The following is a 15,265-nucleotide window of genomic DNA, read 5'->3' as shown; positions in this document are numbered from 1 at the left end:
AAGAAGCTACAAATGTGGTCATCTAGAGAGAGTGGCAGCATAAGCAAAAAGTTAGTTGGGATCTCAGGTAAAAAATAAACTCACACTAGAAGCGGACTTTAGGCAAAAGTTTTCTACCCACTTTCTTTTTCATGTTTTAGCTGTTTGATTAGATTGCTAATAAAAATATTCTCATGGTTAAGTATAGCTGGTACCATCTAACACACACTTTAGTGATTCTTATTATTTTGTCGCTGGAACTTCCATTACAGTCGAATGGTAACCTTGCTTAATTCACATACATTCATCAATCACTGTCTCCCTCTTCTATGAATCCAAAATATCTCAGAGTTTCTCAAGACTCATCTTTCATTGCTGCTACTCCCCACGGATATGCATGAGAGCAAACGATGTAGCCAGAGGTTGGACTGCATCCCCGGTGATGCACTCGGTATGCTTGTTATAGGATGCTCTCTCTCCTTCCAGGTTCAGTCATCAGGTGGAGAGGAGGAAGCAAACTAGTCTGGCTGAAAAACAAGGGGCTCAAGACAAGGATTTGGCTTTCTGAACTTTGACTTTGCAGTCAGAATGCGAGAGAGCACTTTTCAAAGACAGGAAGGATGCATTTTTCAGGAGCATCACCAATTAATTTGTAATTTAAATGAACATATTAAATATGACCTCAGGTTAGAGAGGATGGAAGCATGTCAGAGAAATAAGACTTTGGAAGAAGTGCTCAGTAATACCTAGGAGAAAGAGAACAGTAAAAATGGCTTAAGATCTATGTCAGGTGTATGCACAGATACATAATTTGGAGAAGAGTGCATGCACACATACAGACATGCACTTACAGCACTGAGGCGATATATATCACTAGGAAGCAACTAAATAGCACATAAGGCATGTTAAATAAAAGGCCAGTGACTTTTCTTAGGGAGGAGAACTAAGAAGGCCAACAAATAGAGACTTCTTTTTGCTAACACATTTTGTAATTATGTTTCATTAGCATATTCCCACCTGTGTACTTGTACATTCACTTTGGCAGCCAGGTGGCTCCTCTGTTTTTATTATTATATCTGATCTATTTCCTTCCTAACACTTAAAAAAATTAACTATAGATTTATTTGCTTATTTACATTATGAAATAGTCTCAAAGATACCTAAAGGCAGGAATCATGTTCATCTGTTCCTCCCTGCACAACTAGTACTGTAGCCTGTGGCCTGGCTCATAGTAGGTGTCCAGTAAATGTTCGCTGACTATATGATGAGCATGCACACTACACACACAGCATTCTGTGTATTTCACGGTTATTATTTTTTATTCACAACAATTCGTTCTGCTTATAGAGAAGCAGGAAACAGCAGTGCTAGTGCTTTCTTTCCATGTAATTAGCCTCAAGATAGTCCATTTCCTCAGTTTCTTTCTTTTTTTCTTTGTTTATTGGTGTTTGTTTTTGAGAGAGAGAGAGAGCAGAGGAGGAGCAGAGAGAGAGAGGGAGACACAGAAATCTGAAGCAGGCGCCAGACTCTGAGCTGTTAGCACAGATCCTGATGCGGGCCTCGAACTGACCAGCTGTGCGATGATGACCTGAGCTGAAGTCGGACACTTAGCTAACTGAGCTACCCAGGCACCCCTTATTTATTTTTAAAAATTTTTTAATGTTTTTCTATTTTTGAGAGAGAGAAAATGGGGGAGAGGCCAAGAGAGAGGGAGACCCAGAATCTGAAGCAAGCTCCAGGCCCTGAGTTGTCAGTATAGAGCCCAACACAGGGCTCGAACTCACAAATTGAGATCATGACCTGAGACGAAGTCAGATCCTTAACCAAATAAGCCACCCAGGTGCCCTTCCTCATTGCTTTCTTTACAGTTTAAGGCAGGGTAGCCGGAGTCAGGAAGTCAGCCGTCCTGGGGGTGAGTTTCTTTTCTGCCTCCTACTGGTTGCTTCATCATGGTCGTATACTTAATGGTGCCTCCCTATCTTCATTTGTAAGAAGTGTTTGTAACAGTAGTACTTGTCTCAAATGGAATATATCAAAGAGCAAAGAGTTGTACATAAACAGTGCTTAGAAAAGTGTCTTGAACACAATAAGCTCACAGTAAAAATTGGACCTTGAAAAAGTTCTAGTATTCTAGGAATTTACTCATTTGGGTTAGATTGTACTACAGTGACATATGACCTTCTGTTCAACCCAAGACAAGTCTGTTTCTCGCTTACACCACATGCCCAACGTGGGTCTTCAGGGAAGCTCTGTTCATTCAGGCCGCTCAGGATGGCGGTTCCATATCAGCGCATGTGTTCTTGACCACGGCAGTGAAGGGAGCGGAATGTGGCCGGTTGGTCTATACAGAAATTACATATAGATCATGGGAAAAATACCAGAAGAACAAACCAGAAAACAAATACCTTAAATTTTCCCAGTTTCCCCTTCAAGAAAAAATACAAAGATGGAATTAGATTTTTGAAACTACAGATAAATATTTTTCATTGCTACTTATACTTAAATTTTTATATGAATCCAGAAGTATATTATTGACTTGTTTAATTCACATAAGGGTATTTTATACTCTAAATGGTAAAGGAGAAACATTTAAAATAGAACAAAACACAGAAAATGTATTTGAAAGGAACAGGTTATTGGATTTTGAGGTTAACGATAGTGATTTTTTTTTTAAATTAGATATGACAAAATACAGTCTTTTCAAATCACAATTTAAACTAACTTGTGACATTAAAGGAAAGAATGACTTTCCATTGAGATGTAGCTTTTACTCTTTCATTTATTCTTTGAACTTGGTTAATAGCTATTAGGTGTTATGTGTCTTTCCAGTAGAGAAGGAAATAACAGGCAGTCAAAACTGGACAACAATTTCCTCTGTATCCTTTTCCCCCACAACAAACAAAAAAGTTGTGCGTTCCTTATTATTTGTACCATCCCTGACCTTGCTTGTCTCATACGCAATATTCTCTACCACAAATGCCCATGAACATAGCTGGTTGCTTGCGTATTGGTACGTGCTATACTTTCCCAACTGACATAGATATTAACCTAGGAATAAAGACCCAAGATTCCTCTTTATGCAGAGCTGTTTGAAAAACAGAAATAGTGAAGGAAAAGTTTGTTTTTCATTATGAAGAGTAGGCAAATATAAAGGAGGTACAGGGTACTGAAGTTGGAAATTTAAAAAAATAATTTGTATAACTACATTATTTTATGAAATATATTGTGAGTATTAGAAAATTTTACATATATGTAATGAAACCTTGATATGGTGCAGACATTTTTTAAATTGAACTTTATTTTGAGATAATTGTAGATTCACATTCAGTTTAAGAAATAAGACAGATCCTGTGTGCTTTTTATCTAGTTTCTGCCAGTGGTAACATCTTGCAGGACTGCAGTGCAGTGTTACAAACAGGATATTGATATGGTCAAGATACAGAACGTTTCCATTTTCACAAGGATCCCTCATGTGGCTCTTTTATGACAACACCCACCCTCCTCCTGACTCTCCACACTGGTCTGTTCTCAGATCTATAATTTTGTGATTTCAAGAATGTTATGTAAAAGGAGCCATTCTGTATGTAACCTTTGTGGATACATTTTTTTTTTTTCAGTCAGCAGAATTCTGTGAGGATTCATCCGGGTTGTTTTTCTTACTTAACTGCCGAGTAGTATGCCATGGTATGGATGTGACTCAGTTGTTTGACTAATTTTACCCATTGAAGGACTTCTGGGTTGTTTCCGATTTGGGGGTATTAAAAATAAAGCTGCTATAAACATTTGTGTACATGTTTTTCTGTCAACATAAGTCTTCATTCTTCTAGGATAAATGCCCATGAATACAATTACTGTGTCAAATGATAATTGCATTTTTATTTTTTCAAGAAAACTTCTCTCTAGTGACTATTCTATTTTATATTCTTGCCAGCAAATGAACAAGTGGTTCAGTTTCTCCATACTTTTACCAGCATTTTCTGTCATCACTTTTTTTATTTTAGCAATTCTGATAGGTGTATAGTAATATCTCATATGGTTTTAATTTGCCTATCCCTAATGGATAGTGATATTGAGTATCTTTTCCTGTGTGTATTTGCCATCTGGTTATCCTCTTCAGTGAAGTATCTCTTCATGCCTTTTGACCATGTTCTAATTATATAGTTTGCTTTTTTTACTGTTAGGTTTTAATAATTTTTCATACATTCTAGGGTTTACTTTTGTCAGATATATGGCTTGCAGAGATTTTCATCCACTCTTTTCATCGTCTTAACATGTTCTTTCGTGGAGCAGATTTTTTAAAAAATCTCTATTTAGTGCAGTTTTATCAATTTTTCCTTCCCAGGCTTATGCTTTTGGTCTCAAGTCTACAATTCTTCACCTAGCCCATTAAAAACATTGTCTCCTTTTTCTCCAATTGTTTTTTATAGTTTTACAATTATTTATGTTTCTGAACCGTTTTGAGTTACGTTTCATAAAGATATGAGATTTAGATCAGGGTTTTTTGTCTCTTGTTTCTTGGAGTTTATTTTTTGGGGGAGGGGTGTTTTGTTGTTGTTGTTGTTGTTTCGTTTTTGCCTGAGGATGTTCAGTTGCTCCAGTGCAATTCAGTGAAAACATATCTTTCTTCCATTTAATTTTCTACCTTTGTCAAAATCAGTTTGACATATTTGTGTGGGTTTATTTCTTGGTTCTCTATTATATTTGATTAATCTATATGTCTATTCCTTGCTAATATAATACATTTTTTTTAACTATTTAATGTTTTGAAGTCAAATAAACTGGTTCCTCCCCCCCCCCTTAGCCTTCTGTTATATAAGTTTTAGAACAGTCTTGTTAATATCTTCTAAAACTCTGCTGGAATATTTAAAGTAATTATATTAAAACTGTATATCAATTTGGGGAGAATTGATATATTTACTATATTGAGTTTTCCAATCCATGAACATGGTATGGCTTTCTATTTTATTTAGATATTACTGTATTTCTTTCATCGTTATTATGTGGTTTTCATTACACAAGTCCTGTCTATGTTTTGTTACATTTATAACTAAGTATTTCTCTCTTTTTGTGAATTTAAATTGTCTTTTTATTTCATTGTTCATGTGTTCATTGCTAGCATTATAGAAACACAATTGATATTAGTATATTTATTCTGTGACCTTGTCAAACCCAGGCATTACTTTCAGAAGTTTTTGATAGATGTTGTATGATTTTCTACATAGAAAATAATGTTGTCTGCAAACAGACAGTTTTATTCCTCCCTTTCCTATTCTATATTTATTTTTGCCTTTTTTGCTTTATTGCATTGGCTACAAATTCCAGGACTATGTTGAATAAGAGGAGTGAGAGCATATATTTGTATTTTTCCCAGTTTTAGGAAAAAATCATTTAGTCATTTATCTTTAAGTATAATTTAGCTATAGGATTTTTATAGATGCTTTTATCAAGCTGAGGAAGTTGTCATTTATTCCTGTTTTACTGAAAATTTCTTTTAGCACAGATGCATGTTGAATTTTGTCAAATTCTTTTCTTTATTGACTAATCTGATTATATGATTTTTTTCTTCAGCCATTAATATGGTGGATTATGTTAATTTTCAAATACTGAACCAAACCAGCATCCCTGGAATAAACTTCAGTTGTCATCATGTATAATTTTTCTTATATTTGTGTAATTCTATTTGCTAATTTTTTATTTAGAATTTTTTTCTATATACATAAGGATGTTGGTCCGTGTTATTCTTTCTACTCTCTTTGGTTTTTATTTTGGTATCATAATAGCTATAAAATTAATTGAGAAATGTTTCCTCTATTTTCTAGGTAAAATCATGTATAACTGGGGCCAGTTTTCTTTAAATGTTTGACAGAATTTTCCAGTAAAACCATCTAGGCCTCGAGATTCATTTAGGGGAGTTTTAAATAATGTATTAAATCTCCATAATATTTAATGATTTACTAATATTACCTATTTCATACTGAGTGAGTTATGGTGGTTTGTACTTTTTGAGAAATGTATTCATTTTTTAAACGTCAAATTTATGTGTGTAGAATATTTTATAGTATTTACTGATTATGCTTTTGATGTCTTCAGGGTCTGTAACAATAGATGCTGTTTCACTGCGGGTATTAGTAATCTTTCTCTTATTTTCTCTTTGTCAGTTTTACTAGTATTGTTTAAGAATCAGCTCTTTGTTGCATTGATTTTCTTTATTGTGTTTCTGTTTTGAATTTCACTGGTTCCTACTTTTATCTTTATTATTTCCTTCTGCTTGCTTTGCTCTTATTTTCCTATTCTTGAGGTTGGAATTTAGAATATTGATTTGAGATACTTCATCTTTTCTAATGTATGTATTTGTACTATAAATTTTCCTATCATTACTGTTTTAGCTGGGTCCCACAAACTTTGATATTTTATTGTAATTTTTATTCAATTAATTATATTTTTTGTTTTCCCTTGAGAATTCTTTTTTGACTCATGGCTTATTTAGAAGTGTGTTGCTTTAGTTCCCAAGTATCTGAGGATTTTTTTCTATTGCCTTTCTGTTATTGATTTCTATCTTTATTCCATTTTTGTAGGAGAGTACACTGTCTGATTTCAGTTTTCTAAATTTGTTGGATGTGTTCTGTGGCCCAGCATATGGTCTCTCTTGAACAATGTATATTCTGCTGTCATTTGATGGTGGTATTTGTGTTTTTCTGTATCTTAGCTGATCTTCTGACGAGGTGCTCTATCAATGGCTGAAAAGAGGGGTGTATATACGCACAATATAGATCTGTATTTCTCGTTTCCTTTCAGTTTATCCTTTTTTGGTTGACATGTTTTGCGCCTCTATTGTTTTGTGCATACACATCTGGGATCTAATTGGTAGATTTGCCTTTGTATCATTAGTTAATGTCCTTCATTATCTATAGTAATTTATTGTTTCTGGAGTATAGTTATCTGATATTAATATAGCCACTCTTGATTTCCTTTGATTAATGTTTGAATGATAGATCTTTTTTATTCTTTATTTTTTACCTGCCTGTATTATTATATTTGAAGTTTACTTCTTGCAGACAGCATTTTTTTAAAACATTATTAATTATTGTTTGTTTTCCTTGTTTTTCATTGCTTTGTTTTGTTTTTCCTGCCTTCTGGTGGGTTACTTGAATATTTCTTGGAATTCCAATTTGATTTATCCATAGTGTTGTTGAATGTATCTCTTTGTATAGCTTTTTTTAGTGTTTAAGTATGACATTCTGTATATGTATTTTATCATAGTCTACTGTGTTTTACCAGTTCATATGAACTACAGACACTTTATTTCTTTTACATCCCTATCCCCTCCCCCATTTATAAAATATTTGTCTTAAAAATGTTTTTAATGCTTTTTATTTATTTTTGAGAGACAGTTCGAGCAGGGGAGGGTCAGAGAGAGAGGGAGATACAGAATCTGAAACAGGCTTCAGGCTCTGAGCTAGCAGTCAGCACAGAGCCCGACGCAGGGCTCAAACCCACGAACCGTGAGATCTGACCTGAGCCGAAGCCAGACGCTTAACCGACTGAGCCACCCAGGTGCCCCTAAAATATTTGTCTTAAATATTACCTCTACGCACACTTAGAACCACACCATAGTGTTATAGTTTTTACTTCAGTGCTAAGACATATTTAAAGCACTTACATATTTACTTTTATTTTACTTATCATTTTCTTTCTTCCTTCCTGGTGTTCCATTGTACCTTTTATTACTTCCCTTGTGTTTATAAGACTGGTTATAGCCATTTTTTAGACTAGCTTTGATGACAACAAATGCTTTATTTTCCTTCATTTGAAAAATATTAATTTATTTTTTATTCTTGTAGGATATTTTCACTGGTTGTAGGAAACTGAGTTGACAGTTATTTTTTTTTTCAGCACATAAAAAATATTTGGCCATTTCTTCTGGCCACCATAGCCTTTGATATAAAATGTGCTGTCATTCTCATTGTTGTATACCTCTAGGCAAGATGTCATTTTTCTCTGGCTGCTTTTTAGATTTTTCTTTGTCCTTTGTTTTCAGAAGTTTAATCATGTTGTGCCTTGGCACAAATTTCTTCAGTTGTATGGAGTTCAGTCAGCTTCTTAAATCTGTACATTAGGCTTTTTTACCAAATTTGAGAAGTATTCAACCATTATTTTTTTCAGGGACTATTTCAGCCCTGTTCTTTTCCCTCTCTTCTTCCAGAATTCCCATGACCCAAATATGTTGGATGTTATAATCCGTAGATCCCTGAGGCTCTGTTCATTTGTTTTCAGTCCATTTTCTTTGTTACTCAGATTGAGTAATATCTATTATTCTGTCTGCCATTTAACTAAACTTTTCTTCTGTCCTTTCCATTCTGCTATCAAGCCCATTCACTGAGCTTTTTATTTTTGTCATTTATTTGATGATTCTACAATTTCTTTGTTATTTTTTATGTCTTCTCATTTTTGGCTGAGAGAGACCTTTTGTTTCTTTCCTGAGGCTTTCTAGTTTTTCAGTTGTTTCAAACGTGTTCATAATTGCTCAGTAAAGCATTTTTAAAAATCATACATGGTTTAAAATCCTTGTCAGAAAATTCTAACATCCCTGTCATCTCATTATTAGCATCCATTGGTGACATTTTACATTCGTTTGAAATCTTCCAAGTACTTGGTGGTTACTTCCAAGTAACTTTAGATTGAAACAGGATATTTTCTTACTATTCTTTGAGATGTTTGTATCTTATGTAAATGTTCTGTTTTAGTTGACTTTCTCAGAAAGGGGGCACACTGCATATTTCCTGCCAGCTGGAGGTAGAAATCTCGGTCCCCAGCTTGGATTCTGCTGACATGTAGAGAGGGAGGGGCAGCTCCCCGGTACTCCCGGCAGGGGCGGGCGTTCCAGCTCCTGAGTCTCCTGTGCCGCACCTCACTGGTGTTGACCACTGGTCAAAGTCCTGACTCTCTACTAGGCCTCTTCTGATACCACCCAACTGAGGAGGGAGAAGGACACCTCATTACTGTCTAGTGGGGGGGAGGTCGGGCCCTCCACATGGTCTCTGCTGACTTCTTGAGAGTGGGGTACAGAGACAGAGACTTGTCTTCCTCTGATACCACCCCTGAGTGAGGATTTTAGAGACCACGTTGCATCTTGATTAGGGTTCACATGTAGGCTTCCCACTAACTTTCTGGTGTGGGTTGGGCAAGGCCTCTATTTCTCTGTGGTGTTGAGCTAGAGTGCAATAGTTGTCTAAAAGTTTTCTCTGTCGCTGGATTGCACATTTCTTGGTTCTTTAGCTAGAGAAAACAGGCTTTTGTTTGGAACTTTCTTTTGGTCTGTTCCAATTGGTCTATCTAGGTTGCTAGCCGCTTTGCCTCAAAGTCTAGGATATATGAGGCAAAAAGACAACCCTGGGAACTCTAGAATATTTTTTCTTAGGCCCTGAAATCATTAGCCAGTCTGTCTTCTGCATTCCAACTTTCAGAGTTTTGCTATATATGTTTTACATATAGTATCCAAATTTTTTCAGTCATACCTAATAGAAGGAATGGAGAAAAATATGTCTATAGTTAGAAATTTGAGATAACATTAGATATGTCTCTCCTGGTGAATTTTAACATACCCTTTTTTTTAAATTTTTATTTATTTATTTTGAGAGACAGAGAAAGAGCATTCAGGGATTAGAGACAGAGAGAGAGGGAGAGAATCCCAAGCAGGCTTCATGCTGTCAGCACAGAGTCCAGTACAATGTAGGGCTCAATCTCATGAACCAAAATCAGGAGTGGGACCCCTAACTGACCAAGCCAACCAGACACCCAATTTTAACACACTCTTATGGAAAATCTTTGTAGCAAGATTTTAGCAAGGTCTTCCTTAAACCACTAGGATGAGTCCGTATTTGTCAGGATGGACGTCGTCCTATTTTGAATTAGTCACAGAGTTACTTGTAACCATTATTCTTAAGCAATCTTTTTAACATTCATTTTATATATCCCTTACCTTGTTGTGTTCTTTTACAATTAAGTTGTGGAAAACAAAATTATATAGCCAAAATCTAAAATGTTTTTCAAAAGTATATTACTGTTCACAATGACTGCATGTCTATAGTTTTTCAAAGTAAAAAAATTGGCATAATTAATTCATTGAATATTTATCAAAACATAGTATTCCTAGATACTGTACTAGAGATATAATGATGAGCAAAACATATACAGTTCTTGCTTTAATAAAATGTAGTATTCTTTTACAATAAAATAGCAAAATGAAAGTGAAATCAAATCTCCTATAAAAACATTTTATGTGTTTTTATGAATAGTGCTGCTCAGGAAAATTAGAATATTATCTCTTGAGTATATTACTCCAATACTATAGAGGGAGAAAAACAGACTTCTCAAACAGTGGCATTTATCACCAATGTTTATTGAAATTAAATTGAAAACAAAAATTATATTGCAGAACATTCCATTGAAATACAATGAACAGATTTAAGTAGTTTCTGAAATATCTCGTGGATTTTTAATATTGGCTTAGAGTATAACATGGTTTAGACAATGTTACCCAGTGAAGGCCGTGATTGTTAATGGTTTATATTAGCTGAAAGCGGTAAAGTCATCCAAGGACTCTGTTAGTGTTAGAATAATAATTTACCGAGACAATTACCACATACTGGAATTTTTTGCAGCTCTAATTCAGTATTATTAATAATGGATAAAATTGCACTTTTCTCAGGTTGCTGTGGGCAGCAGGGAATTATTTCAATGAATATTTCAGCACATTATTTTAATCATTGTTCCACCAAATCCAAGCAGGCAATATTTTATGGTTCTTAATTCACTCTACTAAGAAACCATGGTCATTAAATTGCAAACTATTTGTAGTGAGATCTATCCTGTGATTTACAAGCCTTGTTAAAAACAGAGTAAAAGAATGAAAACTGTGCCATTAATACTTGTAATTTGATGCTGCATTTGTAACCGAACTCGCCATGATTAATGTTTTTAGTAGAAGGAAGAACATTGTAGAGAAAACAGAGCTGAGTGTTACAATGCTTAAAATATGAGAATGTTGCTATTTTAAGTTTGGTCATTTGTACAGGAAACGTGTATGTAAACACAATTGTAAAATATAAATATCTCAAAAATCATCTTAATTTTCCATTGAGACCAAAGAAATAAAGCTTTAGTGTAATGTAAAAGGTATATTTCCAATTATACCTTGTTATCAATAGTGACTACTGTTTGTTTCTTCATTCCTAGCCAACTGCATGATTTCTGGCGTTTGGATTACTGGGAAGATGACCTTCGTCGAAGGAGACGATTTGTTCGTAACGCATTTGGCTCCACTCATGCTGAAGCGCTGCTCAAAGCTGCAGTAGAGTATGGTCAGTACCAATACCTGTACATAAAATGTCCCAGCATATGATGGGACTCTGTGGTTGAAAATTCTTTTTTTTTTTCACTAGCATTTAAAATTCAGCGTGTCATAAGTCAAAAATACTATTTTTGCTTTATCCTTCAGCATCATGTAGATGATACTTAACCCAATATTTCACCCACTTGATATATTTTAGACTCTTAAGCTTCTTTTTAACAGATTAAAAGATTCTCAGGGCATCTGTGTGGTTCAGTTGGTTGAGTGCCCACCTTCAGCTCAGGTCATGATCTCACAGTTCGTGAATTTGACCCCCATGCCTGGCTCACTGCTGCCAGCAGGGAGCCTGCTTCGGATCTGCTGCCCCTCTCTCTGCCCCTACCCCACTGGGGATCTTGCTCTCAAAAATGAATAAACATTAAAAAAATGACAGATTATTACTCAACATCTGTCTTAGACAGCATGAAACAAGAGTTAAGTCAGTTTCTTTTTCAGTTTCAAAGTCTTTCAAACTTTGGTAACCAAACACAAAAACTTACAATTAACTGTGTACTCAGACTTACATATTTTTATGTACAATTTGCATATGTGTATATGTATGTGTACATTCACTCATATAAGCTATGTAAATACACATATATTAATGAAATATATATATATACATATATATAGTGTCATATATATATACATGCACATATTTGTGTATTTAACAGAAACAAATGTGTTATTAAACAATCTCGTTATATGACGTTATCAATTTTTTACTATTTTATCCTCTTCATTTCACTCTAAAACAAAAATATAAAATAAATCCTGCTACAATATGTCCATTTAGGTTCCTAGTCCTCCATTGGGTTGCAAATAAAGTTTTAAAAAGACCTTCTCACATTAAATATATCATCAGCTGTTACATTCCAGTAGAACTATACCCTAATTTGTTCTTTAAAAAATGTATATTAAATAGAAAATATCAAAATACTTTTGTAATTTAATAAAAATACTGCTATTTTAATTTGCTTTCTACCAAGAAATATAAGTAGAGGACTATTTTGTCCCATTTTTAACTGCTCTAACAAATTTAAGTGTAATTGATCATCTCAGAATTGTATAAACTCTATACACTCAGCAAATACCATTAATGAACACTGTCTATATATTCTTCTTATTAACCACTTTTGTTCTTACAATTACTTATGTGTTTATAAGTTAATTTTCATTTACTTGAGTATAATAAGTGAGCCATCTTTTAAAATCTACTATACTTTATAACATTTAATACCATTCATGTTCTTGATGGATTAGACAGAGAAAATACTTAATCTTGATAAGAAGAAAATGTACAAAACTTTTAAAATGTGTTGTACAAGTAGTCTGGGAATTGATATAACTTGATAAGACTCAAACATATTAAATAAATAGATGAGGATTTCATATTAAACTATTATGCCTAAGATAAAAGTTTCAACATAACTTTATACAATAAAAGTAACTATAGAAAAGAACATGCTAGAAACAAATTATAGTTGACTGGTACTGTAGGGGGTTTCTTTTATCAACCAGAGAGATCACCTAAGGATTTTAGTGCCTACGGACTTAAACATAACTTGATGTATTATCTTTATGGTTAAAATGAGATATTATCTTTACACTGTATAGAAGAGATTTTTTAGAAATACCTAAAATGTCATGCTTTATAATATTAATTTGAAATTAATAATTCACTTCATATACTTAATAATTTAGACTTTTTCACCAACCAATCTTATTTGAATTTATCCCATTTAAAAACAGAAACATATAGAAACCATTTGTAACAGTTAGGCAAAGTTTATATTACTAGTGATACTAGGTTACCAAAGGTTATTTATACAAGATCCACGTTATACTGTATTCAGCATCCTATAGGTTGCTTTTAAAGTGTCTGTTAGTTTAAAAAGAAAAACAAAAGCAAACCAAAAAAAACCCCACAAAAACAATAAAATAGTCTGTTAGAAAAAAATTGGGGGGATTCTCTGTAAAACTAGATACTTTGTATGTTTAATTTGTAAAATATCTCTATTATTAAACCATGTTAAAACCTATCAGGAACAAATTTTAAAATCTTTTACCTTAAAATCTTTTAAGACATCTGATAGCTTTTGATGACATAGTAACTCCTGTTACTGAACATAAACTGAAAATAGTAGTCTAATTTTGAAATAAGATGAAAGATGTAGATCATACTAAACATCCTCTGAGTGCAGTGTAAGACTTTTGTTTTTTGTCTATCCAAAAACAAACCCTTTTTTTATTAAGTTTTTTGATTTCAATATAGCTAATATCCAGTGTTCCTTAGTTTCAGGTGTACAATATCGTAACTCAGCGATTCTGTACATCAGCCGGTGCTTACCATTAGTGCATTCCTTACTCTCCATCACCTGTTTCACACACCCACCCCCTGCTCTTCTCTGGTGACCATCTGTGTGTCCTCTATGGTTATGGGCCTATTTCTTGGTTTGTTTCTCACTCTCTCCTTTTTTTCTTTTGTTCATTTGACTTGCTCTTAAATTCCACATATGAGTAAAATCATATGGTATTTGCTTTTCACTGACTGGCTTATTTTGCTCAGCATTATACTCTGTAGCTCCATCTGTGTTGTTGCAAATGGCAAGATGTAACTTTTTTATGGCTGAATAGTATTCCATTGTGTACATATACCACTTCTTTATCTATTCATCTATCAGTGGACACTTGGGTTGCTTCCACAATTTGGCTATCATAAATAATGTTATAAACATCAGGGTACATATATTCCTTTGAATTGGTGTTTTTGTACCTTAGGGGTACCTAGTAGTGCAATTGCTGGATCATAGGGTAGTTCTGTGTTTAATTTTTTGAGGAACCTCCATATTTTTTTCCAGAGTGACTGTACCAGTCTGCATTCCTACCAACAGTGCACAAGGGTTTCTTTTTCTCTACATCCTTACTAATACCTGTTGTCTCTTATATTTTGATTATAGTCATTATTGTAAGAGCATTTTTAAATATGGAGCAATTTATGAATTTAAAATATGGAATGAGAGTATTCCAAACTAATTATCTCTCTTGAGTTGGGTTCATTGATAGAAGGCAAGAGGGGTATGTTTTTATTTTATGCATAACTAGAACAAAGACCACATGTATGCCTTAAAATAATCAGGAAAGCTATGTGGTACCCATGCCAGAGTCATTGTCAAATCATTCTCAAGATTAAGATTGTGTAATGGAAGACAAAAGAGAACTGAAACAACTCTACCTCCAAAAGCAATTCTAGAGCATACCTCTTCAGCCTTCATCACAGTTTATATCAGAGGGCCTTTGCAATTGTGTAGAGAGTAGGGAGTAAAACATGGAGGATGTAAAGAGGTGAGTGGGAAAGTACTCCCTGGTGTGATCTGTGCACAGAAATAGAAAGAAGTATTACAAACTGCGAAGAGAAAAAGGTAGCATTGTATCTTCTTCCAAACTCCCAACGTGCCTCCTAACCTATATATAAAGTTACTGCTTCAGAAGAAATAGGAAGTAAATGGGAGTTATTATTACAAAGCACTTCATCCAATAAAAATAAATTTTGAAAATCTTAATTGAAAATATTTTAAATAAAGCTTTCTATTCACATATTGCTAGAACATTCATATAAAAGTCAAAAACTTAGCCCCATCATCTGGCCACTCTGCCTGCCATTAAACATTTAAATATGTTTTAAGTACCTTAAAGTCTAGCAGAATGTAGACTAACATCTAATTATTGAATATTTCGATTTGTGTAGACCTAGAAAAGGTGTGTTTATTGTATGTTTTTGTAAAAGACTTCATATTTTGAGGGGGCTTCCAGGACAAATTGAAATTCAGCGTGTTCCTTCCTCTATGTTAAATAATTATATCAGTTTCCCTATATATTCTGTCTTGAAAATTAAGC

At 34.0% G+C, this 15,265-nt stretch overlaps 1 protein-coding gene across 1 annotated transcript in view; it reads left to right on the top strand.

Annotated features, from left to right (window-relative positions):
* The window catches only part of NBEA (neurobeachin), a 655,079-nt gene that overhangs the window by 407,894 nt on the left and 231,920 nt on the right, over nt 1–15,265 (top strand). The window contains exon 39 of the mRNA XM_029938475.1: nt 11,215–11,339. Coding sequence (XP_029794335.1) covers nt 11,215–11,339 — 125 coding nt within the window. The remainder of the gene's footprint in view (nt 1–11,214; nt 11,340–15,265) is intronic.

The sequence above is a fragment of the Suricata suricatta genome, chromosome 4 (assembly GCF_006229205.1).
Source record: "Suricata suricatta isolate VVHF042 chromosome 4, meerkat_22Aug2017_6uvM2_HiC, whole genome shotgun sequence".
NCBI lineage: Eukaryota > Metazoa > Chordata > Mammalia > Carnivora > Herpestidae > Suricata > Suricata suricatta.
The sequence above is the reverse complement of the archived record's forward strand: the minus strand, read 5'-3'. Positions and strand labels throughout refer to the sequence as shown.